Source organism: Phalacrocorax aristotelis, unplaced genomic scaffold (assembly GCF_949628215.1).
Source record: "Phalacrocorax aristotelis unplaced genomic scaffold, bGulAri2.1 scaffold_34, whole genome shotgun sequence".
NCBI classification, from domain to species: domain Eukaryota; kingdom Metazoa; phylum Chordata; class Aves; order Suliformes; family Phalacrocoracidae; genus Phalacrocorax; species Phalacrocorax aristotelis.
Window position 1 is genome coordinate 42,171 of NW_027441361.1, and position 27,827 is coordinate 69,997.

A 27,827-nucleotide genomic window follows, 5' to 3' on the forward strand; every position below is an offset into this window, starting at 1 on the left:
GGGGGTCGTTCTGGGGACTGTCCACAGGACTGTCCTCAGAAGTCTCCTCTGCCGTCTCCGGAGGAGCCTGCAGGGGATCGTTCTGGGGACTGTCCACAGGTCTGTCCTCAGAAGTCTCCTCTGCAGTCTCCGGAGAGCTCTCCTCGGAGATATCCAAGGGCAGCCAGGTGGGGAGGACTGCCGACACCCCGCCCTGGTTCCCCTTGGTGTCTTGCAAGGGGGAGGCCGGCACACCCCTAAAGGGGTCGGCATCCCCCAGCATCCCCGATTGCAGGCAGCGGTTGCACCAGCCGCCCTCCGCCTCGTACTCCAGGAGGTCAGGGTCTTTGCTGCAGGAGGCAGTGGTGTCCAGGCTGTCGGGGAGATCGGCGAGGATATTTTCACCGTCCACCAGCATCACTGCTGCCAACTTCTCCACCTCGCAGCCGCCCTCTGCCCTGTACTCCAAGAGGTGGGGGAGCTTGTTAAGTGAAGTTGTTAAGTCGAGGACATTGGGGATGGTGTCCCCGCCATCCACCAGCCCCGCCGCCACCAGTGGCTCCTTGGGGCAGCCGCCGTCCGCCACATACCCACAGAGGTCAGGGTGCTCATCAAGGGCCTCGGCAGTCACGTTGGGGACACTGGTGGTCAGGGTGGTGTCCTCACTGTCCCCTAGCCCTGCCACCACCGCATGGTCCTGGGGGCAGGCGCTATCTGCCGTGTACATGGAGAAGTCGTGGAGGTCATCGAGGAAATCGGCGCTGATGAGGCTGTTGGGGAAATGAAGGCCATTAGGGATGGTGTCCTCGCTGTCCCCCAGCCCTGCTGCCACCACTTGCTGATGGGGGCAGCCACCCTCTGCCACGTACTCGGAGAAGTCAGGGACCCGGCTGAGGAAGCTGGTGAAGTCGTCGACGTCGTCGACAGAGACCTCGCCGACCCCCAGCCCCGCCGCCGCTGCTGGCTCCTTGGGGCAGCCGCCCTCCGCCACGTACTCGGAGAGGTCGGGGAGCTCGTGGAGGAAGGCGGCGAGGCTGGGGCTGTCAGGCCCATCGGGGAGGCTGTCCTCGCTCTCCAAGGTGTTGAGCCAGGAGAGCACCAAGCTGGCGATGGTGTCCTCTGCCAGCTCAGGACAGGCCTCAGCGAAGGCCTGTGGCCCCTGCTCGGGCAGGTCGACGGGCTTCTCTGGGGCTGCCGGGGTGGTCTCCACTGCTGAAAAAGCAAAGAGATCCAACCCAAGCGCGGGGTGATGCAAGCTTTCCTTGGCACAGGGCAGCTGCCCGCGGGTTCTGCCACCCCCCAGAGCTCACCTTTAGGCTCCATCCTGGTTCTGCAGGTCGGCAGAGCCAGGGCGGTCTGGTGGGGGCTGGCAGCAGGGACACTGTCCTCGATGGCCACCACTTCCTTCTTGAAGCCCTCTGATAGCTTCTGGGCGCTGCCGGGCAGGGTGTGGAGCACAGGGTGCTCCTGGACCCAAGGCTGAGCCGTGGGGCGGCACGGTGGTGGGTCGCCGGTGTGGGCAGGGGCACGCAGCAGGCAGGAGCCCGTGGGGTCCATGGGCTCTTGCTGGTCCAGGGTCCGTGGCCCCATCCCCCTCGGCTGGTGGGGCACCAGCGCCTGTGGCACCACCTGCTGTCCCCAGCCGTAGGCAGGGGGACAGGGAGCAGCCATGGTGGGGAGCGACACCCCATGGTTTAGCTGCACCCCGTGGGGGAGCTGCTCCCCATGGGGAAGCTGCACCCCACTGGGGAGCTGCACCCCACTGGGGAGCTGCAACCCAGCATGGAGCTGCATCCCATGGGGGAGAGGCACCCCAGCTGGAGCTGCACCCCAGCAGGGAGCTGTACCCCCATGGGCATCCGCACCCCACTGAGGAGCTGCACCCCAGCGGGGAGCTGCATGCCTTTCGGGTGCTGTACCCCCGTGAGGGAGCTGCACCCCAGTGGGGAGCTGCACCCTGTGAGGGAGCTGTGCCACTGGGGGAGGTGGCACCCTGCTGGGGAGCTGCACCACCTGCCCCGGGGCCCCCAGGGACCCTGGCACCGCCTGCCAGACGGTGGGCTGGGACAGCTGGTGGGTGACGGTGTGGAGCTGGGCAGGCTCACCAGACACTGCCAGCCCCGGGACAGAGGGCAGCACGTGGGCACTGACCGGTGCTGGCATGGCTGGGGTGGTGAAGCTCATGCTGGGCACCTGCGATGCCGTGGGCAGCCGGGGAGGGAACCTCTCTGTTGGGGGAAGCAAAGAGGGGTGGTGGGGTGAGGTATTGGTGGGCAGAGCCTGTTGGGGGGTTACCTGGAGGGCAGGAGCACCACGAGGAGCAGGAGCCTGATGCCGTACCTGCCTGGCGGTGGGTCAGTGTGGGGTTTGTTTGGGGCAAACACTGTTCTGGGGTTCTGTCCCCAGGGCGATCATTCCGCCAGCACCTGCCTGAGCCAGCCTTGCCAGGGCTGGATTTGTCATGCCTCAGCAACTGCCCATCACCATGATTTCCCATCCTGCTGATGATTTTCTGTCCTCTGTGCTGATTTCTCATCCGGATGAGGGTTTCCCATCCCCGCCATGAATTCCCATCCCAACGATGATTTCTCATCCCAGTGATGGCTTCCCATGCCAACAATGATTTCTCAGCCCTGGGATGGTTTCCTATCCCAATGGTTTCCCATGCCCACAATTTCCCTCCCAAGCATGATTTTTGTGGAGAGGTGAATTTCCTTCCCAAGGGGAAGGGATGCAGCCGGTACAGGCGGCCCTGCGGTGCTGCCATGGGTGAGCTGCCCCATCCCCACCACTGGGGCGGGATGGGGCCCTTTTTGGGGTTGTTTTTGTGCTGCCCCTCTCTGCCCCAGGGTGGGGATAATGCTGCTCCCAACCGTGGGGATACCTGGCGCTGGTGGTACCGGTACCTTGTGGCCATGCTGGGGAGCTCTCGGGCAAATCTGGCAACTGGCCTGTGCCAACTGAGGAGAGAGGCTGGGACGCAAAGTATAGCGGTACAGAGGCACCCTCACATTCGTGCCCTCGAGCTGTCCCGTTCAAACTGAGGCACCCCAGATGCAGTCTTACACGTGTTTTTAGACCGTTCAAGCGTTCATCTCCAACGCTAGTTGACCGGTTGATACTTAACACACACGCGTGCGCTGGTGTTTTGCAGAGCAACTCTGTGGTTCTGTGGTATTGTCATCCGTCTGCTTGCTTTTTCTGAGAGCCGAGTTGCAGATCCTGCTTCCTGTACCTGGAGAGATTCCCTATTCGATGTGTTTGCTTTTCTTGCTTTTAGACTAAAGGCAGATACGCACTGTAGTGTAAACTTCTAATTTGTTCCCATCCCAGAAGAGTCTGATTGTCAGTGTTTGACTATTTCTTGCATTTGGGGAGAGGGGGCAGGAGATGGCAGGTATTCTTCTGCCCCAAATCTGGGGTTTTTGCATACTAGCCATAGAGGAAAGAGCAAGGGTGCCAGCTGGCGAGCCATGCAAAAAAGCAGTTTCCTTCATAAGTGATTGCGACTAGTTTCCTAAAGACAATGTCCGTTTCAGGCAAGAGCAAAAGAACAATATCCCAAACAGTATTGTGTTTGTGCAGGTATTATGAAGGAAGCGTTAATCCTTTCCAAACTTGAAACGCAGTAATCAGTTTCGCATGTTAGCAAATGTTAGTAGTTCTCTTTCTAAGATCTCTTTTCTGCCCTAAGCTGGTCTCTGTGCTCCAGGTTGTCATTCTGTATTCTGTGTTCCTCAGATTTACGGAGGAGAGAGAATCAGGTGCAGTGATTGAAATTACCGCTATTGAAATGCAATCCTGGCTACAGGATTGTTGCTGTCATTCATGTATTCATACAGCCCAGTAGTATGTCAGCTCCGCCGGCCTTATTTGAACGGTCGTGTTTTCCAGCCTTCTTAAAGATTTGCCTCTCCACCACAATGAGTAGCCATTGTTAGCTTGTGGTTTTGCCATGTCTTTCTGGTGTTGGCTCTGAATAAATGAAGTACACTGGTGAGTTACAGCGTCTCTTGCACAAACACTACAGCAGCCTCCTGGTGCCCATGAAGCATCTGCAAGCAAAAAACCCTGAATTTATGTGGCTCTGCGTGCAAGCTTTGGGTGTATTGCTGCAGTAGTTGTTGCAGTGCTTTCAGGCCCTCCCCAGTAATTCTGGACACCACAGTGTTGCGCTTCTAAACGTGGCCTTGTTCTGGGGGTTAATTGAAATGGGTGTGCCTAGCGCTGTCTTGTCGATGCACGCTCCGTTTCTGGTTGGGCGGCACCCTCTCCTGGTATTGTAATGCTGCCCTAAATGAGAGGAGAGGTGCTGCTGTCGTCAAGGATCAGGTAAATAGCTGTATGCGGTTCAAGGCAAGAGTGGCACTGCTGTTCTGACACGGAAAATGAACCAGGCAGATGAGCTTTCTGTTCCTTCAGCTGGAAACATTGCAGAAACCACTGTTAGAGTGGCTCCTGTTTGGGAGCGAGGAATGGAGGCTGTAGTGGTGGAGAGGCCTTCCAAAATGCGTTACTGGCCTTGGAGTGTGTTCCTCAAGGTAAGTGGATGAAGCAACCCTTGTGTGGTGATGTAAAGTACGTCCTTGTCCTTCCTCCCCTTCGGGAGGTGCGTGGCTGTAAGTGCGAGCCCGGTGGTGTTCTAGCAGTGGCAGGCAGCATGAGCCTTCCTCTTTGCCCCTAAATTCCACAGCAGCCTCCGAATTGCCCTCTGCTCATGGGGCACTTTGGATGGTGTATGAGTTGTTTGTCAACAATATCCGTGGTTGTATGTCTGATTCATCATGAGTAGAGCGCAGCTACAGATCAATGAGTGTGTGAAATCTCAGCAAGTTTTCAAATGTAATAACTACTCCCTAAAATACTGCAGCATTTTCCAGATTATCTTAAAGCAAATTCTGGCAATTGAGACCTTTCTGGGTTTTTTCACAGGGCTCCTAAGTTGCGCCTAATCCTAGGAACTGCTTTCAGGTGACGTTTCCACTCCTATTTTCAGTCGATACAGCACACGTAACAGATTTAGTATTTTGGCGCTGTGATGGCTAAGTATGGCAGATATCTGAGCACAGGGCTTGGGCTTCCACAAAGAAACACTGTTCTAAAGGTGCTGCTGCTGACATTTCTGTGACTTCTTTGTCAGGTCACTGATGTTTGTCACTCAAGTAAACTTGCACCTCAGAGTGTCTGGGCTATGGCTGTTCTTTCTTAGAACTTGAAGTACTGCGTCTGGTAGCTGTCTGTAATCCTGGGGATATAGAGCCTGGCTAAAGGTACCTTCGTATTTTGATGGTTGGTTATTTAAGAACCCAAAACGGTAGCACAGACTTTGTATTTTTGATACTTCCGCAGCAGAGACAAAATACCTGAAGTCCCTGAAGGGGGGGATCACTGTCTGTGTATCCTCTTTCCTGGGCTTTTAGGACAGGAGCAGGGGTGAGGTTTTGGAGATAAGCACCTCTTCTCTGCCCTGGGTTCAGCACTGAGATTACAGACATTTTCTGTCCCTATTTTACAAGTCATCAGGTCTGTTCTCTGGGTGATGTGAGGGAGGAGAGGGGCCCTGTATATGGGAGAGAAAAGGCCGTTGCCCTAACAAAGGCAATAGGTAAAAAGGGACCTGAGAGGGCTCTAAAAGGATATGCTCTGAGAACAGCTATCCTCAGCCTTGGGATATGGAACATAGACTGTGCAGCAGCAAATAGAAAACTCAGACCTGATAAAACACTAGCACGTACCTCCCGCAGCAGCCCAGTGATGTTGTCCCTCTCTGTGTCACAGCACCCTGTCGTCTCCTCTGTAACAGTGACAAAAGTCAGACGAGTTCATATTTCTGTGGGTTTACATGGCCAATACTGTCCCACCCTCATATTTTTTCCTGTGTTGTCCAAATAACCTTACTGCGTTGAGGAAAATAATGAGAAGTGTGGTTAGGGACTGGAAACGGATGGGATGGGGTAAGGGAGGAAAAGAAATACCCATTTTAAGTGTGTTGTGTTTATTTTTATAATCCTGATGTGAATGCAGTCCTCGTCCCAGGTAATGTGCGTCTCTGTGCGTGTGCTGGCCCTGGTGCTCGCTCTCCACTCCGGTGTGTGGGGAGGCTTTGCTGGGCCTCTTCTTGCTAAAGTAGAGGGTGTGCCTGGGGTACCTGGAGTGGGAGGGCTGCCTGGGGAAGGCTGTGACACCCACAGATCACGCCTCTGGTCTTTTAAAATCAATCTGTGCCATTGCTGCTGTGCCCTGGAGCCGTTCCTGAAAGCTGCTGTGCGAGTTGCAGTTGGTGAATGCAGTCAGTCTGCGAATTTCAGTGGGTTTTCCCCTGTCAGCAGAGAGCCACGTGGAAAGGGGATGTCTCAGCCCACACTTGGTTTTCCTCGGGACTTTGGCAAGTAGTTATTTGTGTAAGAATTTGCCCCCAGAGTTGGGAGACGCGTGGAGGACAATATCCTCCTGCTAAGCAGAACTAGCTGTGCTGCAGGTGGCAGAAGGGCAGTGTTTCAAATCACTCCTAAGCACGATGGCAGTCATTTGTGTTCAGCTCCTGAACAGTGGCTCCTGCCCAGCAGCAGGATTACAACAGGTAAGAATTATTTTTGTGTGGTTCAGTAGCTCACTACTGGGAAGATGCCAGATGGGGATCTGTAGCTGAGCCGTGGGGAACTCAGGTGGACGATGCTTCAGATTTGGTCCTCAGCTGTCACCCGACACTGAGAAGTTACCTGGGATTTGATTGCTGTGAAGTCAGCATGGTCAGCAAATGTACTTCAGTGAAATTAAAAAGGGAGAAGAAAGTAGTCTTTGAGCAGAGACTCACAGTTTCTTCTGCAGTTCCGCCAGCTTTCAGGGATGGCTCTTGAGATGGAGGTCTGACCCCCTCTCTGCACTGGCATAGTGGCCCCCTTCATAGCAATAGTTGTCTGGTCGTGTTTGATTCCCCTGGTTTTAGCGTTTGTTCAATTACGGACAAAGCACTTTTTTTCTGTGCTATTGCTTCCGTAAGTCAAGTCAAGCTCTGCAAATTTGGGTTTCAGGGTTCCAACAATGAGTTGATTTCCTTATCCCTTGAGGACGAATATCCCCGTGCACACCCCAATGCACACTTTAACCTGTTGCGAGCGATAAATAACAGACGAAATCTGATGTGCTATAACTTGTTTACCCACAAAGCAAAGTGCAAGAGAGGCTCCAGCTAAAGGGAAGGTGAGGTATTAGGGACAGGGTAACAAGGCAGAGACCCCCCTCTCCCCCCGCTGCTGTGTTTGATTCTGGAGGACACGCTCCACATCCATGTGTTGTTTCAGAGGGTCTTCATCTCTCTGTTGTTGTTTTATTTGTTGGTGTACCCTGCACTGTCTCCTGTTGTTGAAAATCCGACTGCTGGTGCTGCTTCTAAAGCAGAGTTGTGTCCCCTTCAATGAAACTTGCCAAGTCAGGTTGAACTGATGAAGCAATCGCTGGGTTGTTTTTTTTTCCCAGTAGTTTGCTGTTTGAAATGTCAGCAGTCTGTCTCAGAGGGCAAGTGTATTCCGATTCCCAAATCATCCTGCTGCAAATGCATGCACATCAAATACCGCTTCTTTGTGATGCCCATAGGCCCAGTGCTCTTTCGCTGGCTTGAGAGCAGCAGGTAGCTCGGAAGCTCTGCAGCGCCAGGGAGGGATGGGGCCAGGCGGTGCTGGTAGGGGCACCTAGCCTGGCTGCCCACAAGCAAAGGCTGTTGGGGTTGAGCCGGCAACTGAGCCCCACACAGCCGCTTGCTCAGCCCCCCCACTGGCAGGATGGGGAGAGCATCAGAAGGGCAAAAGTGAGAAAGCTCGTGGGTTGAGATAAGAACAGTTTAATAATTAAAATAAAACCATAATAACAACAGCAATAATGCAAAGAAAAGGAAAATAAGGAGAGAGAGGCGAAACCCGGGCGGGGGGAAGGGGGAATGAACAACCCAGACACACGGCACGTGACGCGGCCGCTCAGCACCCGCCGACCCGCCGATGCCGGTCCCTGAGCAGCAGCCGCCCCTCTGTGCGCCCACTGCCCCGGGTAATAGGCTGGTCGTGGCGTCACATGGTACGGAATGAGCACCCCATTGGCCAGTCAGGGTCAGCTGTCTTGGCTGTGGCTCCGCCCCCCCGGCCCCTTGCCCACGGGGCGGAGCGTGGGAAGCTGGAAAGGTCCCTGGCTGCTTCGCCAGCTGCAGCGAAGAGGAGTGACCCTCTCCCAGCCAAAACCAGCGTGGTCGCCACCCCTTATTCCACACCGTTTTCGCCATGCCCAGGTCCCATACGATGCAACGCAACCTCACCAACCACCACCCCTCCCCTCCCCAGCCTTTGGCATCATACACAGACATCACTCCCTTTGTCTATGGCCCTTCCCTGTAAAATGTCCATAAAAACGTCCACTTGTGTTTCTCAGGGCAGCTGCGGTGCCGGGTCCGGCCCTGGCACAAGCAGAGGGACAGTCCCACGCGCTCCCATCATGTCACCCCCAGGAGCTCCCCGCAGGGGCAGGGAAGGATGCTCCGGGGGTTGGGAGCAGCTCCCAGGACTTCGGACACCAGGCACGGCCACCCTGGTGCCACACGGGCGGTGTGTAAGCGTTGCCGCGCAGGTGGGGGTTTGTGCCTCGGTTTCCCCGTGGAGAATTGCTGTGTCGCTGCAGAGGGGGGTGATGGCACCCCCGTACCGGGGCTGGGTGTACAGCCAGGGCTGGGCTGCTGAGGTGTCCCCTACCCACAGGAGAGAGGGTCAGACAGAGCCCGGCGGTGCTGGAGGGAAACAAGGAGGCAGAAGGGGTTTTTTCTTCTCTATTTTTGTTTTTAATTTGTAAATAACTTTCCATGAAAAACGTTAAATTGCACACGTGTATCTGCAGTTCTTCAGTATCATATAGAGGCCCCAAAACAGGAAAATATCACAAAAACAACAAATAAAAAGAAGCATCAGCAATACAGATACCAACACCTACAGTGACCCCCCCCCAAAACCCGCAAGAGGCATGACCCTTGCTCCCCAGCCCCGGGACACTGTCCCCAGCCTACGTCAGCTAGTGAAAGGCAGAGAGGGTTTATGGTGGTCTAGACCCCTTGGCAACGGCAGTGAGGGGTTTGGGTAGAAAAAATACCAAAGCCAGTTGTGGGAGCGACCCCGTCCCCGCTGCTCCTCTCCTGTCGCGGGCAATTCCGGGACCCTTGATGAAACCTGTTGCTGCTGCTGCAGGAATCCTCCCTTGCCTGGTCTTGGTTTACAGAACGATGAACACAAGCCTTTAAACAATGAAAATATAAACCAACTCCCAAACTGCATTTCCCCTAACCCCACTCTTAGGAAATTCTAGTGCTAAAAATACAGGTTCCTTTGAATATATAATCGATAATAGATTCTATAAAAACATCTAAAGAAGCAGACTTGCTGAATTTATAAACCTTTTGTTCTTCCCTAGGTAGAACCTCCCTAGGAGGGAGGTTGAACTCAGAGGATCTAGAAGGGACCTCTACGTACTTGCTAGCTAATTATCACACTATACCTATGACCTACCCTAGGCAGAAAATAGGAAAAAGAGAGAGAGAAACAGAGGGACGAAGGGGTGAGAAAATTGCACTTAGTCTGTCGAGCCCTAAGCCACCAGGATCTCATGTCTTGGATGGGATTTAGCGGGTGCTCTGTTAGCCCTGAAGGAACGTAGGCCGTGTCCTTTGCCACGGGGAAAAAGAAAAAGACAATTCACATGTATTCCTTTAAAAGCAAAAAAATAAGCAGTGTTGTATTTCTTCTCCTGAGGAAACTCATGGACTAGAGACTTCTGACGTGGCCTTTAAAGCTCTATCAAGCTGTTCCTGTGGTGTTGGTTTTTTCTCCCCGCGGTGTTTCTGTGAATAATCTTACAATGAAGCTGGTAAAAGTCCCTGTGAATGTCTCTGTCTCTAGAAACTCTTGTCCCTTGTAAGTCCCAGCAGCTCTGGGGGAGCATCCTACTAAAGCCTGTGCGGGCTTTGGAGAGTGACTGGCCCCTTATAAGAGGGACACCAGACTGCTCCAGTCGCTCACATCTGCTGGCAAAGAGCCGTCGCTGAGTTCAAACACCTCCTCCACGTTGCCGGAGTTGGAGAGGTAATCGTTTGCCCCTTGGTGCCAGGGGTGCTGCAGGAAGGCCGTGGCCATGAAGGTTTCATCAAAGTCCAGGTTGTCGTGGTTGGATTCGGTGAGGACGTGCTCCTGCCCCTGGGGAGAGGCGATGTGGTGCCCGTGTAGCATCAAGTCCAGGTCGCGTGTTAGGGGGCTGATGGGAGGCGTGAGCTCCAGGTCCCCAAAAGTGGAGAAGTCTCCATTCAGGGTGGTGTTGAGGATGGCTTCCCAGTCAAGGCTGCCTTTCAGTGATGCCAGCTCAGTCTGCTCTTCCTGGGTCAGCAAGGCAGGGTTGGAAAGCCGAGGCGCCTTGGCCGTTTGCTCGGGCAAGGGCTGCTTGCGCTTGTGCCCTGCTTTGCCATCCGCTGGGTTCCAGTTCTGGTCACCGGTGACTTCTTCAAACTCTTTCAACAGCTGCTGTAGCTCCACGCTGACGTTGAGGCTGTTACTGGAGGCGCAAGCTGAAGTGGTCGGGCTGGCGACGCTCTGTGCTTCTTGCTGGGCTCTGTCGGTGACAGCTGGGTGGATCTGCACCGGGGGCATCCTCCGCTTTTTGAAGGCACCACTCTTGAGCCGGTCGGCGTATTGGGGGTCAAGCTTCCAAAACCCACCTTTCCCTCGCTCGCCCTTCTCCCGGGGCACCTTGATGAAGCCCTTGTTCCAGGAGAGGTTGTGTCGGATGGAGTTCTAGACCCAAAACACGAAAAAACCAAGGCTGAACCTCCATTATCTTTGAAAGGTCGTGGAGGACAGGAGAGGTGCCCGAGGACTGGAGGAAAGCAAATGTCACTCTAATCCTCAAAAAGGGGAAGAAGGAGGACCCGGGAAACCATAGGCCAGGCAGCCTCAGTCGAGTGGTTCTGAAGCCCTGAATGTGCCTGGAGTGATGTGACTAATTCGAAAGGAAACTCAGCTATTGGGTAAATGCCCCAGCGTTGGACTTCACAAAGCTAAGACTGGATTAAGGGATTGGATATGGTAGAGGTGGGTGGTTTTTTTTGTAATGTTGCCTAGATACCTTTATGCTTATTTATCCATAACCCGTAGTGCTGAAGAGGAAAACCAAGGCTTGAACACTTAGAGCTGTTGAAAAACATGCGCACACCCACACCGCACCCCCCCCCCACCCCCAAAACCCCTCCTCCGGGCTGAAGCCCGGGTGTGTTGGCTCCTTTCCAAAGCACTCAGCTCCCACAGGGATATCTCCATCATCTCCCCCCAGAGTAGGTGGCATGACCTTTCCAGGCTGTCTTCATGTATGGGAATGAGGAGAGGGGATGAGAACACAGCCAAGAAGAGACCAAACCGAAGAGAGAAGAGACCTAAAAAAGTAGAGAAGAGACCAAAAAGAGAGAGGGAGGCAAGAGAAGCAATAAGAAAAAAAGAAAAAAAAAAGGAGAAAAAACAAAAATGAAAAAAAATTAAAAAAGAATAAAGAATAAATAAAAAAGAAGAAAAAATAAATAGAAGAGAAAAAAGAAAAAAGAAAAAAGAAAAAGGAGAAATAAAAAGTAGAAAAAATAAGAGAAAAAAGAATAAAGAATAAGAATAAGACAAAAGAATAAAGAAAAAAGGAAAAAAGAAGAACAGAAAGCACTGGGCTGCCAGAGGCGCTGGCGACCGCCCTGCGCAGGGAGAAGGTGGGCAGCACCCGGGCAGGGGGTTTGCAGCGCCGTCGCCCTGCCCTGCCCGGGCGAGCACCGCTGCCGGGATCGCTGGCGTGCTGCGGGCGCGGGCTGCGAATAACCCGAGCAGAGGGACGAGCCTCCCGGGTCCCTCCTGCCCTGCCACAGCCGAGAAAGCCCCCCGTGCCGGAGGTCCCGTCGTGTGCCGGGGGAGGGCAGCGAGCCAAGGTGGCTGGGAAAAGCCCCTGTGCTTCAGGCTGTCCCCAGAGCTGGTGAGCGTGGGGGAGCTGGCCCCTGCCCCCCGAGGGCACGCTTGTGCTGGCTGGGGACAGCAGCCCTATTTGACCTCTCTTGGGTTTCCCTCTGAGGCCTCACTGGCTCGTCACAGTGATGGAGCCTCCTTTGCCTGTCCCAGGGGTCAGGAGACCTGCCCTCTGCCCTGCTTGGAAAGCAGCAGCATTTCTGCTCTGGACCTCCGCAGCGAGGGATTTGCGCAACAATCTGCCTGGGGGTCGGCTCCGTCCCTCTCCTACACCTGCTCCTCAGCCCCCAGAGGCACTCGGCCTGGCGATTTCATGTGTGCTCACCCCCGAGGGACTGGGGACCCCACGAGAGCGCCAGGAAGGTGGAGCTGGGCACAGAGACGCCTTCGCCCCAGCACCAAGAGGAGCCGGAGGGACCAGCAGACCGGTGGGTACCTCCTCGCTCCCAACACGGCCCCGGGCTCTCCCCTAGAATGGCTCCTTCCCTCCGCCGCCCTCATGGCCGTGGCATTTCTGCACACCCAAGCTCTTTCCCGTTACAGCCCTTCCCCGCCGGCTGCCGGCATCGCTCTCCTGCCAGCGGGATCCAGCGTCCCCGCAGGACCTTGCCTTGCACCGTGGGGGCTGTGGAAAGCCCTCCCCAGCCCCGTGGGGAGAGGGGAGAAGGCAAGAAGTCTCCAAATCTCGTACCTGCCAGTTGGGATCGGCGTGTCGGAAGTAGCAGAAGTTGTCAGTAATCCACTTGTAGATGGCGGAGAGGGTGATTTTGGGCTTCTGGCTGGCTTCCATCGCCATGCAGATGAGGGTGGCGTAGGAGTAGGGTGGCTTGATGTGTGGGTTGGTCTTGTAGTCGATGTCCTGCATGAGCTGAGGGTGCGCGGCCGTGGGGTGGTGCGCCGTGCTCAAGGTGGGGGAGGAGATGGGCTTGCAGGGAGTGTGGGGCATGCCCATGCGTGCCGGGTCGGCGGCCGGGGGCGAGCACGGCGCGGCAGAGCTGGGGATGCTGTGACAGTCCTGGGGGTCCGGGTCACTGGGGCAGCAGGAGGACTTGCCCATGCAGGCGCTGATCGAGAAGTCCTGCAGCCACATGAGGCTGGTCAGGCTGTCGTCCAGGTCGTCCGAGTCCCCCACGCTGCCCTCCGGCCCTCCGTCCTTTCCTGCCTGCAGGCAGCGCAGCCACCCCTCAGCCATGCCTCGGCACTTCGGCAGCTCCTGCTTTCACGGGGTGCACGTGAAGGGAAGGGAGGGGATGGGGCAGATCCTGCAACAGCAACAGGGAGAGGGTTGAAGCTCCCTGAAGCGCAGCTGCTCTCCGGCACCCGGGCAGGGCTGGCCCTGGGTGCTCCGGGTGCCGCTGGGCGAGACCCATCCCCAGGGTGCTGCGCACTGGAGCCACAACACCTCCCCGGGTGCTTGAGCAGCCCCAAACTCAGGGAAATTCCCTCAAACCCCTGTGCCACGGTGTCACCCAGACCCCAGCAGGCCAGTGCTGCCCAACAAGCCTTCAGCCAAAGTAAGAAAGAATAAAAACAGCCAAACCCCCCTCAAACAGCCAAAATCCAGCCCTGCCATCCCGCAAAGCAAGAATGATTCTCCCACCTGCTGCTAGCAGGACAAAATCTCAGGCTACACCACCTCGCCAAAATATCTTAACGTTCCCCTCCTGCTACCAGCTTCCCTTGGTTTCCTGCTCTTTCTGCCTCTCCCTTCACCTAGCGGCCCTAAAACAACCCGGGGAGGGGGCACAGGCCCAGCCCAAGCACACCCTTACTCAGCGAGAGCCGGTGGATCCAGGCGTCCGTTATTCCCGGGCTGGGGCTGTGGTGTCCGGCTTCGCTGCCGGGCTGTGAGCCCAAACTCGCGTGTCTTTGGGCGAGGAGAGGCCCCCGAGGCCGAGGAGCCCAGCACCGGCTGCACTGGGGCAGCTGGGGCCGAGGGTTCCGTCATTCGAATGATGCTGCGACCAACAGTCAGGGGGTGTGGGCGGAGCGGAATCACCCGCTCTGCTCCCTCAAAACAGGCTTTTCCCCCCAGAATAAGGCTCAGCGGGGCGACAGCTTGTTTGGATGCCTGATCCCCAGTGTCACCACCCAGCCCTTGCACATTCCTGTGCCCCCGGTAAGGGAGAGCCCAGAAACCCTCACGGCAGTGGTTGGGGGGAGCGGCGGAGGGAATGCAAATAACAACAAAAATAACAATAACACAGCTCCTGGCCCTGCGGTTGGTCCTCGCATGGCCATGGGGAGGTGGAGGGGACCTGCCAGTTTGGGCTGAGACTCGGCTATTTGAGGGACGGAGCCCCGGGGTGGGGATGGGCAGGGTTGGGGTACGCGGGGAGGTGGCAGGGAGGATGCGGGATCCCACCGTACCCCGCACCCAGTGCCAAATCCATCCCCAGCAATCCCAAACCCCACATCCTGGTGCCCCCGTGGGGCTGGTGCAGGGGCAGCCCCAGCCCTTCCCTCCTGCCTGGGACCCCCCTCCACTTGTGACCGCTGAGGAGCCCACAGTGACCAGGGCAAAGCTGAAGGGGGGAGGGGGGCTGGTAGAGCCCCAGATTCAAGGATGGGGCCTGCCTTTATTTAATTAGAAGGATTACAGACACATGTCTCTCTAAGAACTCCCCAAGCCCCACCACTGCCCGCCCAAGGGCTTTAACAGAGACCAGGGAGGGACCCCCAGCACCCCAACCGAGGGGGCCAAGAGCAGCCATGAAACCCAAGGGAAGCCGTTTGCTTTCCCCTTACACTGTAAGGCCTGCCCTTTGCGGGGTGGGGGGCTTCGGGGTGTCTCCGGGAAGGTTTAACCACCAGGCACTCCTCCTGCCCACTGCCCCACGGGGGAAGGACCCCTGAGAGCAAGGGGCAGGGGGGCGGCCAGACCCGCTCTCGGGGGCTGCTGCTGCCACCAGTGGTGCGGACAACAAGGGCTTTTCCTGCCAGGACCCCCGGGGGTTTGGGCCAGACGAGCTGGGAGGGTCAAACCCTCTCCCCAGCACACGGGCAGAGTCCCCTCTGCTCGCGCCCTTCCCCAGCGGCCGCAGGCTGGGAGCTGGCGGGTGCTGGGACCAGCCGTGGAGGAGGGAGGAGGCGACTCCCAGGGGAGCGGGAATCTCTATCTCCCTTTTCAGCAGACCGACAGCCAGAAACCAACCCCAACCCTCAGTTTGCTGCCCTTCTAACAAGTCACCTCCCTCGGGAGCAGGGCCTGCCTCTGCAAAAACACACCTGAAGGCAGCAAGAGCTCGAGGGCTTTCCAGAGCAGCCTGCAGCAAAGCACTTCAGGCCTCAGCGCTCCCATCCCCACCCTCCCCCTGCGCAGGGTGGGGCTGTCTGCGAGCACCCCACTTGCCGCAAGGTGCTTCCCCCCACCACGCATCAGCCCCTCCATTAAAACCAAATTATAACCCCCCCTTACAGCCCTTCTCACCTTCAAGGCATCAGCTCCCAGCACGAGGTTTCTTCCCCGGCGCTGGAGGGATTTCTCTTCAGCGCTCCTCTTCTCCCCTTCCCCTCCAGGAAAGGTCCCCTCTGGGTGTCCTCATCCGTCCCCGCAGTGCCGGGGCCCCGGCGCCTGTGCCCACTGCCCGGCCACCCGCACCCCGCACCAGGAAGCTGCCGCTACCCCCGGCCAGGCTCTCCCTGCAGAGGTTTCGTTTGCATTTGCACCTTCTCCATCCTGGCAGGGCTCGGAGGAGGCAGGATTTAGGATGGGTCGGTAATGCGGGTTGAAAGGGACATTGGGAAGTGTTTAGGAGACTTGAAGCAGCTGGGCTGGTTTTGGGGAGGTGCAGGGGGACGGGTGGGTGGATGCTCCCAGCCAGAAAGGGTTTCCACCCACCGAGCCCCCAAGACCCCGACTGCCCTCGCCTTGTAACCACAGAATGACTCTGGACACTTTGTTGACATAAGATACCCTTTATTAAACGCGCTCTTCAAATCCAAAACACGCTCAAAGCAAAGCCGTAAGCAGCAATCTGGTTTCCTTCCTTCAATCCCTGGCGGGTGGATCCCTGGAACAAGGGGCTGCCCTGCGAGGCAAGGGGCCGTTGCTTTTCACGCCACGCTGCCGGCACTGGCAGCTCCTGCCCACCCCTCGTCCCTGCTGGGTGGCCGAGGGCAGCGCTGGCATCACCCACGCCAAAATCCCGTCTCTCCTGAGCCACGGCGGAGGATGCTCGTGGCTTTGCTCGCAGCACGCTGCATGGGCACAGCCTCCTCCCGGCTCCTCTCCATCGCCGTGCGCTCGCCGGCAGCCACGGCCCCTCTGAGCAAGCGTCAGGTGCCCGCACGCAGCCACCCCGCTCTGCAGCTGCCCCCTGAGCTTGCTGGGCCACTCCTGCAGCCTTGGGGACACACAGCTCGGAGCGGCCAGAAAACCCTCCTGGTCGCCTCCCAGGACCTGCCTGTCCTGCCCCGACCCGCCCCGACCACAAGCACTGTTGCAGCCCTACACCGGGGGGCCTGGCCAGGCCTGGAGAGCTCTCCTTGTCCCCTTTGAAACCACGAGGAAGGTTGGGCTTTGGTAGACAAGCCACCGCTGGAGCATCAGACTGATGTTCCCTTCCCTGGACACCATCCAGCGACACCGTCCCCCCGCCCCGCTCTGCCCCACCGCTGGGCCCCATGGCCACCTCCCTGGGGCTGCCCAGGTCCTGGAGCCCTGGTGGAGCTGGGAGGAGGAGGAGGAGGAGGGGGAGAGAGGGACAGAGCGGCAGAGAGGGGTGGGACAGGGCAGTGGGGGGGCCCCCACGCGCCAACTGCCCCCGTTAATACACCGGTCATGGTGTCACGTGGTATGGAATGATCATCCCATTGGCCAATCAGGGTCAGCTGCCCCGGCCGTGGCCCCGCCCCTCCCAGCCCCCTGCCCACACGGCAGAGCGCGGGAAGCTGGAAAGGTCCCTGACCACCGCAGTGAGGAGAATTAACCCCTTCTCACCCAAAACCAGCGCAGTCTCCAGCCCTTATTCCCTACCATTCACACCATGCCCAGGTCTACACCATGTCAGAGCCTACATCAGGCTTGCAAAAGAGACAGCCTATGGGCCAGGCCAACCTGCCAAGACGTTCATGTTAGCTACCACACTGTGCACAAGTGCTCTTTGCCCCAACGCACCCCCACAGATCTGGTGAGGAATCCAGTAGAGAGGAAGATGAGGGCAGGGAAAGCCTGCTCTCCCCTTCCTACTAAGTGCTCCTCTGCCTGATGACTCGCTCGCTCAGCATTTCGCTTGGAGCCTGCCTGGGTGAAGATGGGTTCTTCATCACAAAGGCTGCATCTCTCAGGGAAATCCTTCAGAGGAGAGAGAAAGGTTGGTGCCCTGCAAATGGGAAACCTCTGAAGGAGGGGGGTGAAGTCACTGCGGTGGGATAAAGCAGAGAGAAGGTGGTGGGTGTCACGAGCTAAAGGTGACTGAGGTGTTGCAGCAACAAGAGGGCAGTCCCAGAGGAGTCAATTGGGCACCTGTAGCACAAGGCAAAGGCTACAGAGGTGAAGATCTGCTTTGAGAGGCTGCAGCAAAGCCGACCGATGAAGGGAAAATACAGGGAAGTCATCGGGTAGAGCTGCCAACAGCAATTGTTTGCTGCAGCTCACTGCCTTGGAAGCAAATGATCAGGTATAGTCCCGCAAGCGGATGTTCGCAGCCACTCGCATCCGAGTGAGACACCCCCATCGTCAGGTCCTGCACGGAACCTAATGCTTTGAGAGACTGACGGGGGAGAAGGTTGTTCTGAGGGAACGATGCTTCCTTTTCTCCGTTCTGTCCTCTTTTCCAAGGTAATCAGGGATCAAAACCCGAACTCAGGACCACGCAGGCAGTTGCACTCATTGATGAGAGAGAAGGAACAGCTTTCCCCGACTTTCTCTTCCTGCTCCTAGAGCAGCGCTCTCTTCCTTTCTAGACATTCAGGCCCTGATCGTGCTTCAACGGGAGACAACGGTGGGTTTACACTCCCAAGAGGAGACCTAAAACATCACCATTTGCATAAAACTGGCAGGATACAGTTGCAGTTACACGTGTGGATGGGCAGGAAGAGCATAAAATGGTCCCTGACACCAAAAGCAGCGCCATGGAAAGCTTAGGAAAGGTCCATCTCTTGACATTCTCCATAAAGATACAGTAAAAGCTCACCTCCTTCTGGAAGCCGCTGCACGTCACATGAACAACACCAGAGCTCAGCAAGCACGTGCCATCTGCAGAGACAATGAACGTTGGACAACATTCCATACTCTCACCATGATGGTGGCACCAGTTTACATTTTTTTCATCACAACCTCTGGAAAGGTACAACCAAGTACCCATTTTCTTCATCACATCACTTACAACCTCTTTTAGAAAAACGATGACTGAGTGTAGAGATTTTACCTCCGGGGCTATCGAGGTGCTGCGCTTTGAGCTTCAGCCCAGAGTCATTTCATTTGATCACCAGCACCACCTCACGGGCTGCGTTACAGAAGCACCCAACTGCCAGACCCAGCTGCCTGTCAGGCAGGTGTCACAACAGCACACACTTGGTCAGTACAACGTCATCAGAGTTGGGTGGGTGGGGGGTTGGGGTGTTTCGGTTTGGTTGGGTTTTTTGCATGACAAACAGTGAACAGGAGAACCAATAAATGGCATTTGAGCTCGTTTAAGCTTATCACTACTCAAAGCCGTGTAATACCTACCAAAATTATAGGTGCTTGGGTGAAAACACAGCTCAGGTTGTGGATAAGAAGGAGGAACTCTCCAGCTTAGGCTGCGCTCCTGCACCACAACATCCAGAAGGAGGTTTGGAGCAGTCGTGCTTGTTACAGCGTCCAGTGACCACAGTGCAAAATAGGGGCAGTCCTGAAGGGATTCTTCTGGCCTGAAAGAAAACAAGCGCAGAAGCTAAACGCCGACTTTCCAATGAATTATGGGGAGGGATACTGAAACCAGCTTCATAAAAACCTACCTTAGTGAGCCTGGCTTTTGAGCCTGATACCAGTAGTCAAAGTCAAATACACCCAAATAAGTAGATGGTTTTCCCTGGCCGCGTGTATTCACTTGCCAGCTGAAGACTGAGACACTGGTGCCAGGAGATATGACTGGAAAAGGCAAGACATTGTTTCTTAGTGGTATAAAAACCAACATATCTGATATTTTTAAAACACCACTTTCTATTTTGGCTTCATTCTGTTACACCACTCATGAAACACAACACTTTGCTAAGAATCATTTTAAACATTTACACCACAGCAAACACCTCTGTGATAGGTTTCAGTCATGCTGCCCCCCTTTTCAAGTTCAGATTGTATCCATCCTAAGCCAAATCAAATACACAATTATTAGCTAATCAAGTTTTCTATAGAGTAAGAGTTGATCAAGAGGTTAGGAAAAAAAGAAATAAAACAAGCCCAACAAGTTAGCCTACACAGATACTGAAGACTTTCAGGCTGTGGGTATGGAACAGCATTCATTGCTCAGATTCCAAAGCCATTTCGTTTAGAATCACCAAACACGGGCATCAGGAACAAACCTTCATCAACGCTGTCTTCTCTGTCAATGCAGTTGGGAAAGGTTTCTATAGCCTGACAGCTGAGTAGTTTGGCCTTGCTGCCCTGCCCTCGCAAGGGAAAGGCTCCGCCCGCCAGATCTAAACTGTACTTTTCAACACAGGATGCCAAACGCTGCAGAAAAAATCACAGGAGAGAGAAGGGTCATTCTGAGAAAAAGCAGACGTTACACCTCAGTAGGAAAGAATGTCTATGTCTACTAGAACCTGCATATTGTACTGTATCTCTCCCAGGCGCTTAATCTGATGGCAAAGAGAAACTACAGCTGACAAGCAAGAGAACTGAGTGTCAAACCGTAACGGGTAAGTTTGGCCGTAAAAGCTTTGCACATTTTCAAAACTGAGCATTTCCCTCACATTATTGGTTCTAAATGTGTTTTGCAGAATTCCCTGCACCATCCCGGTTTCTTCACAGACCTACGTATTTAGCTACAAAGGGAGATCTGAAATAATGCCATACATAGGCATGCAAAGTGCTTTGTTCCATGACTTGATCACAGAACTGATGAAGTTAGAGGAGTCACGGCCTTCCAGCAGCCAAAGCTCTCTTGCAAGGGATTATCTATAGGCACACACCACTAGAGTGAATGCCCATCCCTCGGGAGTAGCCATGAGAACGTCTTACTGAGTCACACTCTTCTCTCAAACCACGTCAGCTCCTGCCAGCTCCTCCTCTCACCTCCTCAGGGACTGATGGGTGAAATATGCCTCCCTGCTTTCACCAAGTGCAGCCAACAGCAAAACAACCCGGCGGACATGGCATGCACGTGGGCAAGGCGTTTAGGATCACAAATCCCTACAGAGTCAGCAAACTACTTTGAGACCTACAGAAACTCCAGCAGGATTGTGTGGAACCTCTGAGACCACCATTTGCTAAGCAAGCATTGACTGAAATACTGTCTTTCCAAATACAGCACTTGGTCAAATGCTCTACCCTACGACACATGGGTATTACTCAGCCCTCAGCCCCACCACCCTCCTCCTTCTCCCACATCTGGCCATCTCTGAGGCCACCGCCCCCCCGCGCCCAAACCCCCCATATTTGGCCACACGCGTCGCCCACAGGCACAATCAACACCACAATGGGCTCCTGCTGCCAAGAGCCACCTCGCTGTTGCTCGGGACCTATAAAAGCAGGGCCCCTGCAGCTGGCCCACACCGCGCCGCGCTTTCAGGATGTCGCATGCCCAGCGTGCTGGGGAGGAAGAGGAAGAGGGGTTTAGAAGCTGAATGTGAGGGTTTGGGTGTTAAAAATGATGCTTTCCTGTTAAAAAGGGGTTTGGGTGCTTTAAAGTGAGTCTTTGGCACCTAAAAATGAGGTTTCATTCTTTAATAGAGGGGTTTGGACCCTGAAAGTGAGGGTTTGGCACCTAAAAGGGGAAGCTTTTAGCCTTAAACAAGGGGTTTGGAACACCAAAAATGAGGGTTTGGGACTTAAAATAAGGATTTCAGCATTAGAAGAGGGGTTTGGCACCTGAAAGTGAGGGTTTGGGACCTAAAACTGAGGCTTTGAACTTAAAAGACAGGTTTGGACTGTGAAAGTGAGGGTTTGGCTGTTAAAAATGAGGCTTTGAGCTTAAACAAGGGCTTTGGACTCTAAAACGCATGGTTTGTAATGAGAAAATGATGGTTTGAGCATTAAGAGACTGGATTTGATGCTAAAAGGGCACAGTTTGGGGCCTAAAAAGGAGGTACTGAGCATTAAAAGAGGGGGTTGGACCCTGAAGGTGAGGCTGTGAGACCTAAAGCTGAGGCTTTGAACCTAAAAGACAGGTTTGGACCCTAAAAGTGTGGGTTTGGGACCTAAAACTGAGGCTTTGCGGGTGAAAGGAGGGTTTTGATCATTAAAAATGAGGTTTTGGCACCTGAAAGTGAGGCTTTGGATGCTAAAAGTGAGGGTTTGGGGCTTTAAAAGTAGGCACTGAGCATTAAAAGAGGGGTTTCGACCCTAAAAATGAGGCCTTGGGTGGTAAAACTGAGGCTTTGAGCTTTAAAACTGGGGTTTGAACCCTAAAAGTGAGGGTTTGGGACCTAAGAATGAGGGTTTGACCCTAAAAAAGACAGGTTTGGACCTGAAAAGTGAGGGTTTGGCACCTAAAAATGAGGCTTTATTCCTTAATAGAGGGGTTTGGACCCTGAAAATGAGGGTGTGGCACATAAAAATGAGGCTTTGAGCCTTAAACAAGGGCTTTGGACTCTAAAATGCACGGTTTGGAACTAAAAAATGAAGGTTTGAGCATTAATATGCTGGATTCGATGCTAAAAGGGAGAGTTTTATGTCCCAAGCCTGTCTTTCAACACTCAAAGCCTCAGCTTTCAGTCCCAAACCCTCACTCTCAAGGTCGCAACCCCTCTTTTAAGGCTCAAAGCCTCATTTTTAACACCCAAACCCTCACTCTCAGGGCTCAAATCACTCTCTTGACTCTCAAAGTCTCAGTTTTCAGTTCCAAACCTTCACTTTCAGGGCCCAAACCCCACTTTTAAAACACAAGGCTCATTCAGGGGTCCCAAACCTTCACTGTTAGGGTCCAATCCTGTCTTTTAGGCTCAAAGCCTCAGTTTTAGATCCCAAACCCTCACTTTGGGGATCCAAACCCCTCCATTTCATGGAGTAACCCTCATTTTTAAATACCAAACTCTCCCTTTCATTGTCCAAACCCTTCTTTTAATGCTCAAAGCCTCATTTTCAGGTCCCAAACACTCACTTTATAGCACCCAGACCCCTCTTTTAACCTCAAAGCTTTATAGTTAGGACCGCAAACCTCACTTTTAGGGTTCAAACCCCTGTTTTAAAGCTCAAAGCCTCATTTGTAAGAGCCAAACCCTCACTTTCAGGGTCCAAAGCCCCATTTTCACACTCAAAGCCTCAGTTTTAACACCCAAAGCCACACTTTCATCATCGAAACCCCGCTTTTAATGCTCAGTGCCTCCCCTTTCGGTCCCAAATCCTCACTTTTAGCATCAACTCTGGTCCTTTAAGGCACAAACCATCATTTTTTTCTTTCCAAAGCCTCACGTTTTAGAGTCCAAATCCCTCGTTTAAGGCTAAAAGCCTCATCTTCAGGTACGAAACCCTCACTTTCAGGGTCTAAACCCCTCTGTTAAGGAACAAAGCCTCAGTTTTAAATTCCAGATCTTCAGTTTTAGGGTCCAAACACCTACTTTTAAGGGACAAACCCTCATTTTTAGGTCCCAAACCCTCACTTCTAGCATCGAATCTGGTCTTCTAATGCTCAAACAGTCATTTTTTCGTTCCAAACCGTGAGTTTCAGAGTCCAAACCCCTGTTTTAAGGCTCAAAGCCTCATTCTTAACACTCAAATCCTCACTTTCAGGGTTCAAATCCCTCTTTTAACTCTCAAAGCCTCAGTTTTCAGTTCCAAACCTTCACTGTCAGGGTCCAAACCTGTCTTTTTTACTGTCAAAGCCTCATTTGTATGTTGCAAAGCCTCACGTTTAGGGTCTAAATCTGTCGTTTAAGGCTCAAAGCATCATTTTTACGTCCCAAACCCTCCCTTTCAGGGTCCAAACCCCTTTATTATGGCTCAAAGCCTCATTTTTAACACCCAAACCCTCACTTCTAGGAACCAAAGCCCTTGTTTAACAGTCAAAGCCTCATTTGTAACACCCAACGACTCACGTTCAGTGTCCAAACCCCTATTTTAATACTCATTGCCTCCTTTTTAGGTCCCAAACACTCACATTTTTTGCTCCAAACTGTGAGTTTCAGGGTTCAAACCCCTCTTTTAAGGCTAAAAGCCTCAGTTTTAGGTTCCAAACCTTCACTTTCAGGGTACAAACCCCTCCCTTAAGGTTCAAAGCCTCATTTTTAAATTCCAAACCTTCACTTTTAGGGTCAAAACCCCTACTTTTAAGGGACAAACCCTCATTTTAGGTCCCAAACCCCCCCTTTAAAGCACCAAAAACTTCACCTGTAACAGCAAAGCCTTATAGTTAGGACCGCAAACCTCACTTTCAGGGTCCAAATCCCGCTTTTTAAGCTCAAAGCCTTATTTTTAGCAGCCAAAGCTGCACTTTCAGGGTTCAAATCCCTCTTTTAGCTCTCAGTTTTATGTTCCAAACCTTCACTTTCAAGGTGCAAACCCCACTTTTAAGGCACAAAGCCTCATTCAGAGGTCCCAAAGTCTCACTGTTAGGGTCCAAACTCCTCATTTTCATGGACTAAATCTCATTTTTAAATTCCAAACCCTCCCTTTGATTATTCAAACCCTTCTTTTAATGCTCAAAGCCTCATTTTAAGGTCCCAAAGACTCTCTTTATAGCACCCAAACCCCTCTTTTAGTCTCAAAGCCTTATAGTTAGGACTGCAAACCTCACTTTCAGGGTCCAAACCCTTGTTTTAAAGCTCAAAGCCTCATTCTTAACACCCAAATCCTCACTTCCAGGGCTCAAATCCCTCTTTTCACCCTCAAAGCCTCAGTTTTCAGTTCCAAACCTTCACTTTCAGGGTACAAGCCCCTCTTTTAAGGCACAAAGCCACAGAGCAAATGCTTGATATGGGAGAGGAGGAAACCTTGGGGCTCAGGGGTTGGGTCATTTTTGCCCACCTCTGTGGGGAAAAAACAATGTATAAAGAAAAGGATACCTTGTGATGCTCACTCCTCTGTGTTCCTGTCCTGTGACACGTTGCTGTTGATGTAAAGCTCCCTGTTGTCACTGGGGTGCATTTTGCAAGGAGGCCAAAGGATCGCCGGTATTCAACTTATGGGCTGTTCCGTCTGCACAAGCTGGCGGAGACGGCGCTGCGGAGGCAGCCTCGGATGGGTCTGACCCACGTGCTGCTGCCGCCGGGCGTTGTGTCCTGCCAAGAGGGGCCCCAATGGGGAGAAGCGGGCGGCAAGCAGGCCAAGGGAAAGCTGGACGGCGACAGGGCAGTGCAGGTGGCAGCGGGCTGCGGGTGGGAAGCAGCAAGCGCAGAGCATCCAATACCACCAACGTGCCTGCCAAGCAACGTAGGACCCGAGAGGAAGCCAGAAGGCAAAGGCTCTTCATGGGGCGGAGAAGAAAGGTTTAATGCAGCGGCCCACCCAGACACCACAGCACGGAGGCCTTGAACTGCTGCTCTGGGACTCCCACCCCACGCCCCACCCCAGCCTTGTGACCCTCAACTGCTCCAGTCCCACAGACCCATGCTGGAAGCTACGGCCCCCCGCTGCCCGGGGGCTGCAGTACGTTCCAGGGAACACACAGCATTGCCAGGTGCCAGCACAGCCGGTGTCAGGGCCCAGCCGGGCCCCGCAGCTCCCGGCAGCACTGGGCCGCACGCCCCTGCAGCACCCCAGGGAGGCCCCAGGAGGCCCCGGCCCAGGAGGAAGCCGCGGAGCAGTGGGCGCAGGGGCGAGGCAGGGCAGACGCGCTCACCGCTCCAGTGAGACACGGGAGTCCCCTCTGCCCGCCCTGATGGGGCCAGTCCTAGGCCCACTGGGTGCCACCTCTGATCCCACCGCCTTGACCCTGCGCCGCTGCCGGCATCCCCACCGCAGCCTGGAACCAGAGTCCCCAGGAGCAGCATCCCCACCCGGCGCTGAGGACGCTCCGCATCGTCCTGAGGGTGCCCTTGCTCAACTCCAGCCACAGTTTCCACCTGCTGGGGCACACAGTGAAGGTGGTGGGGCTGATGCCCCAACCACCCAACCCGGAACCCAATTCCTTGATGGCAGCCCTAAGACCCAGCGCAGCACTGGATGCCTCAAGCCCCCGCTGACGGCAAGAAGGACACGGCACCGGCGGCACCATCGAGCAGCAAGGCACGCACCAGGTCTGCCGCCAAACCCCAGCAGCCGAGCGGGCTGTGCTTGTCGCCCACGGAGGCCAAACCCCACGGGAGGGGCTGCCGCAGCAGCTGCACATGCCGCCACAACCTCCCAACAACTCCCTGCTGTCCTTCGGGCCCTGGGGGGGCTCACGGCTGCGCCCACCCCACTGGAGGAGCAGGAGCAGTCGGTGCCCATCACACGCAAGCAGCGGCCCCAGCGGGAGCGTGTGAAGGCGCTGGCCCAGGAGGAGCGGGAGTGGGCGGCCCTGCAGGTGTCACCGGGCAGCTGCACGTTTGTGTGCAGAAGGAGGCCAGCATGGACATAGCCAACGACTACGGCTACCCATAACCCACCGGCCCAGAACCGTCCCCCCTCTTCGGAGCTGCCTTTTCCTCTCTAGCATTTGACTAAGGACAGAGCAGTGCCGCGGTGACGGCCTCGGTCAACATCTTCCTTCCGGCTGCCCTGCGAGGTCTTTGCACCTCTCGTGGTCAAGACAGTGTGATCCTGTTCTACCTCATTTGGCTGCAAGAAGAGTAAAAGAAGAAGCAGCTCCCAGAAGCTTCAGCAAACAGTTTGGCAAGGTCTTCTAGCCTGCTTCCACAGTCACAAGACCCAGTGCTGTTAGTATAATGTCTCATTGCCTTCTCTAGAAAGGCACTGAAGCAGAATGGCCTCCCTGTCACTACTCGCTACCAGCAGCAACAGAGGCCTCAGAAAGGCCAGGATTTCGAGTCTTTCACCAGCAGGCCAGGAGTAGTGCGTACTACGGGATGTGGCCACTTGTAGCCACTTGCAGTCCAGACACTCAAGGTGGTTTTAGCTTCAGCTGCGGTGGTTGTAGGCACTGAAGCTTAAACCCAAAAGGAAAGAGAAAAAGAACAGCTCTCCAGGCACACGCTGTTCGGAAGTTAAAGCAGAAGAAAGGCCAGCGTGGCACACGCTCAAGGACAGGGCTGCCTATAGCCCTTTGGCAGGGAAGCTTCTCCCCAGCCAAGCGCATTTCTCCTCCTCTCCTACAGTTCTCCTCCCTCTCTGTCCCCGTACCTTCAGCTGCAAGGCCTGACTGCGATTCAGCACTGCCCGGAAAGTGAACTGTCCCAGGAGCCTTCCCTGCTCCTCAGGTTCCTACTTCAGGCCCAAGAGAAACACGGGGGTGGAGAAACCAGAGCGCCTCACACACTGTGGGAAGACTTAACTTCAGTCGGTGAAGCACGGATTTATTTCAGCTACGCAGTCAAAGGAAGACGAGCGCAAGGAGCAGACAAGAAGCTGCACCTAGGTAGCACGCCACGCTTGCCTACTCAGCGAGTCTAGGCTGCCACTCAGAGAAGGAGCAGATGTTCCCAGGGGGAGGGGGGTAACCTGAGGGTCACAAATGCCCACGGGGATTGAAAGCCAGAAGGGCTAGGACAGTGCGCTGTGCCACCTCCTCTTCCCTGTGGCTCCCCGAGTTCCATCATGCCCCAGAACCTTCCTTTCGAACAGTATATTGGACAGAAGCGCAATACAGCTCCAAGGAGCTTGCTGCTTCTGCGAGCCAGGAGGAGGCCAGAGGCCGCTGGACTCTTTGACCCATACTCACCCCCGGCTTAGAAACGCTGTGCAACACCCAGCCCCCCACTCTGGAGAAACCACTCACGTAGACAGCCGTGTCCTTTGGAGCTCTCCTAAGCTATCTGAAAGCACTCTGAACATGAGGGACACAGTTTCACCTCAAACACAGCAAGTGAAATCCACCTGAGGGTGGCACCCCAGCGCCTCTCAAGGGAGGCCAGCCGTGCAGCCGACCTGCTGAAACAACCAGCCAGAGAGCGCAGCGTGACCACAGCAGTGCCCAGCGCCTTACGAGACGCACTGCTGGCGCTGCTGCAGGGACAGGGTTTGTGTCCACTGGAACAGAGGCTGCCGTCAACCCAGCGGCAGCCGCCAAACCCAAAATAACCCTTAGACCTGGTAGCATTGCCCCAGTCCAGGAACAAACCCTAAATCCAGACGCACCCCACACCTGGCTGCTCCCACCAGACCTAGCAGCATGCACCTGACACAGCAACACCCCCAAATCCTCAAGTTTCCCCCAAAATTGGCAGCAACCAGCAGACCCAGGCACACCCCCCAAAACCTGTCAGCGACCTGTCAGCACAATCAATAATTATACAGCTAAATAACAAAAGGATTAGACAATACTTTGTCTTCACTGCCCCCCAATCCATTTTCTTTCTCTTATTTCTTTTTTTTTTCCATTTTAATTTCAGCTTGTTTTGCTTGTGATTTTTATATAAGACCTGCTTTTGTAGAAGCGTGAAAGGTCTCTGTGGTCCCTCTGCTCATGAATCCATTTGCTAAAATAATGTTTTTGAAATCCTCTTTTTTGAAAACCTCTGTTTTAGGTATCTTACTGACCAGTTCATTCATGTCTAATATTGAAAGCTTTTGAAAAGCAGGAACCGGTTCGGTTCTATACAGGACAGCGTTGCTCAGAAATGGACCCCAGTCCCTGCTGGCCTCAGCGACCCAGT

The 27,827-nt window shown here is 54.5% G+C and overlaps 1 protein-coding gene and 1 long non-coding RNA gene across 2 annotated transcripts; both read right to left on the reverse strand.

The window, feature by feature from the left end:
• Positions 1–9,890: 9,890 nt before the first annotated feature.
• Positions 9,891–13,204, reverse strand: LOC142051447 (forkhead box protein J1-like). The gene is made up of 2 exons (XM_075080576.1): positions 12,682–13,204; positions 9,891–10,790 (listed from the first exon to the last, which is right to left on the reverse strand). The coding sequence occupies exons 1-2, from the start codon at positions 13,180–13,182 to the stop codon at positions 9,990–9,992; spliced, it is 1,302 nt and encodes a 433-aa protein (XP_074936677.1). The 5' UTR covers positions 13,183–13,204; the 3' UTR covers positions 9,891–9,989.
• A 2,690-nt stretch (positions 13,205–15,894) lies between these two features.
• Positions 15,895–18,835, reverse strand: LOC142051438 (uncharacterized). Its single transcript, XR_012658473.1, has 3 exons — positions 18,664–18,835; positions 18,128–18,189; positions 15,895–17,961 (listed from the first exon to the last, which is right to left on the reverse strand). It is a non-coding gene; the product is annotated as an uncharacterized LOC142051438 (long non-coding RNA).
• Between the last annotated feature and the right edge of the window lie 8,992 nt (positions 18,836–27,827).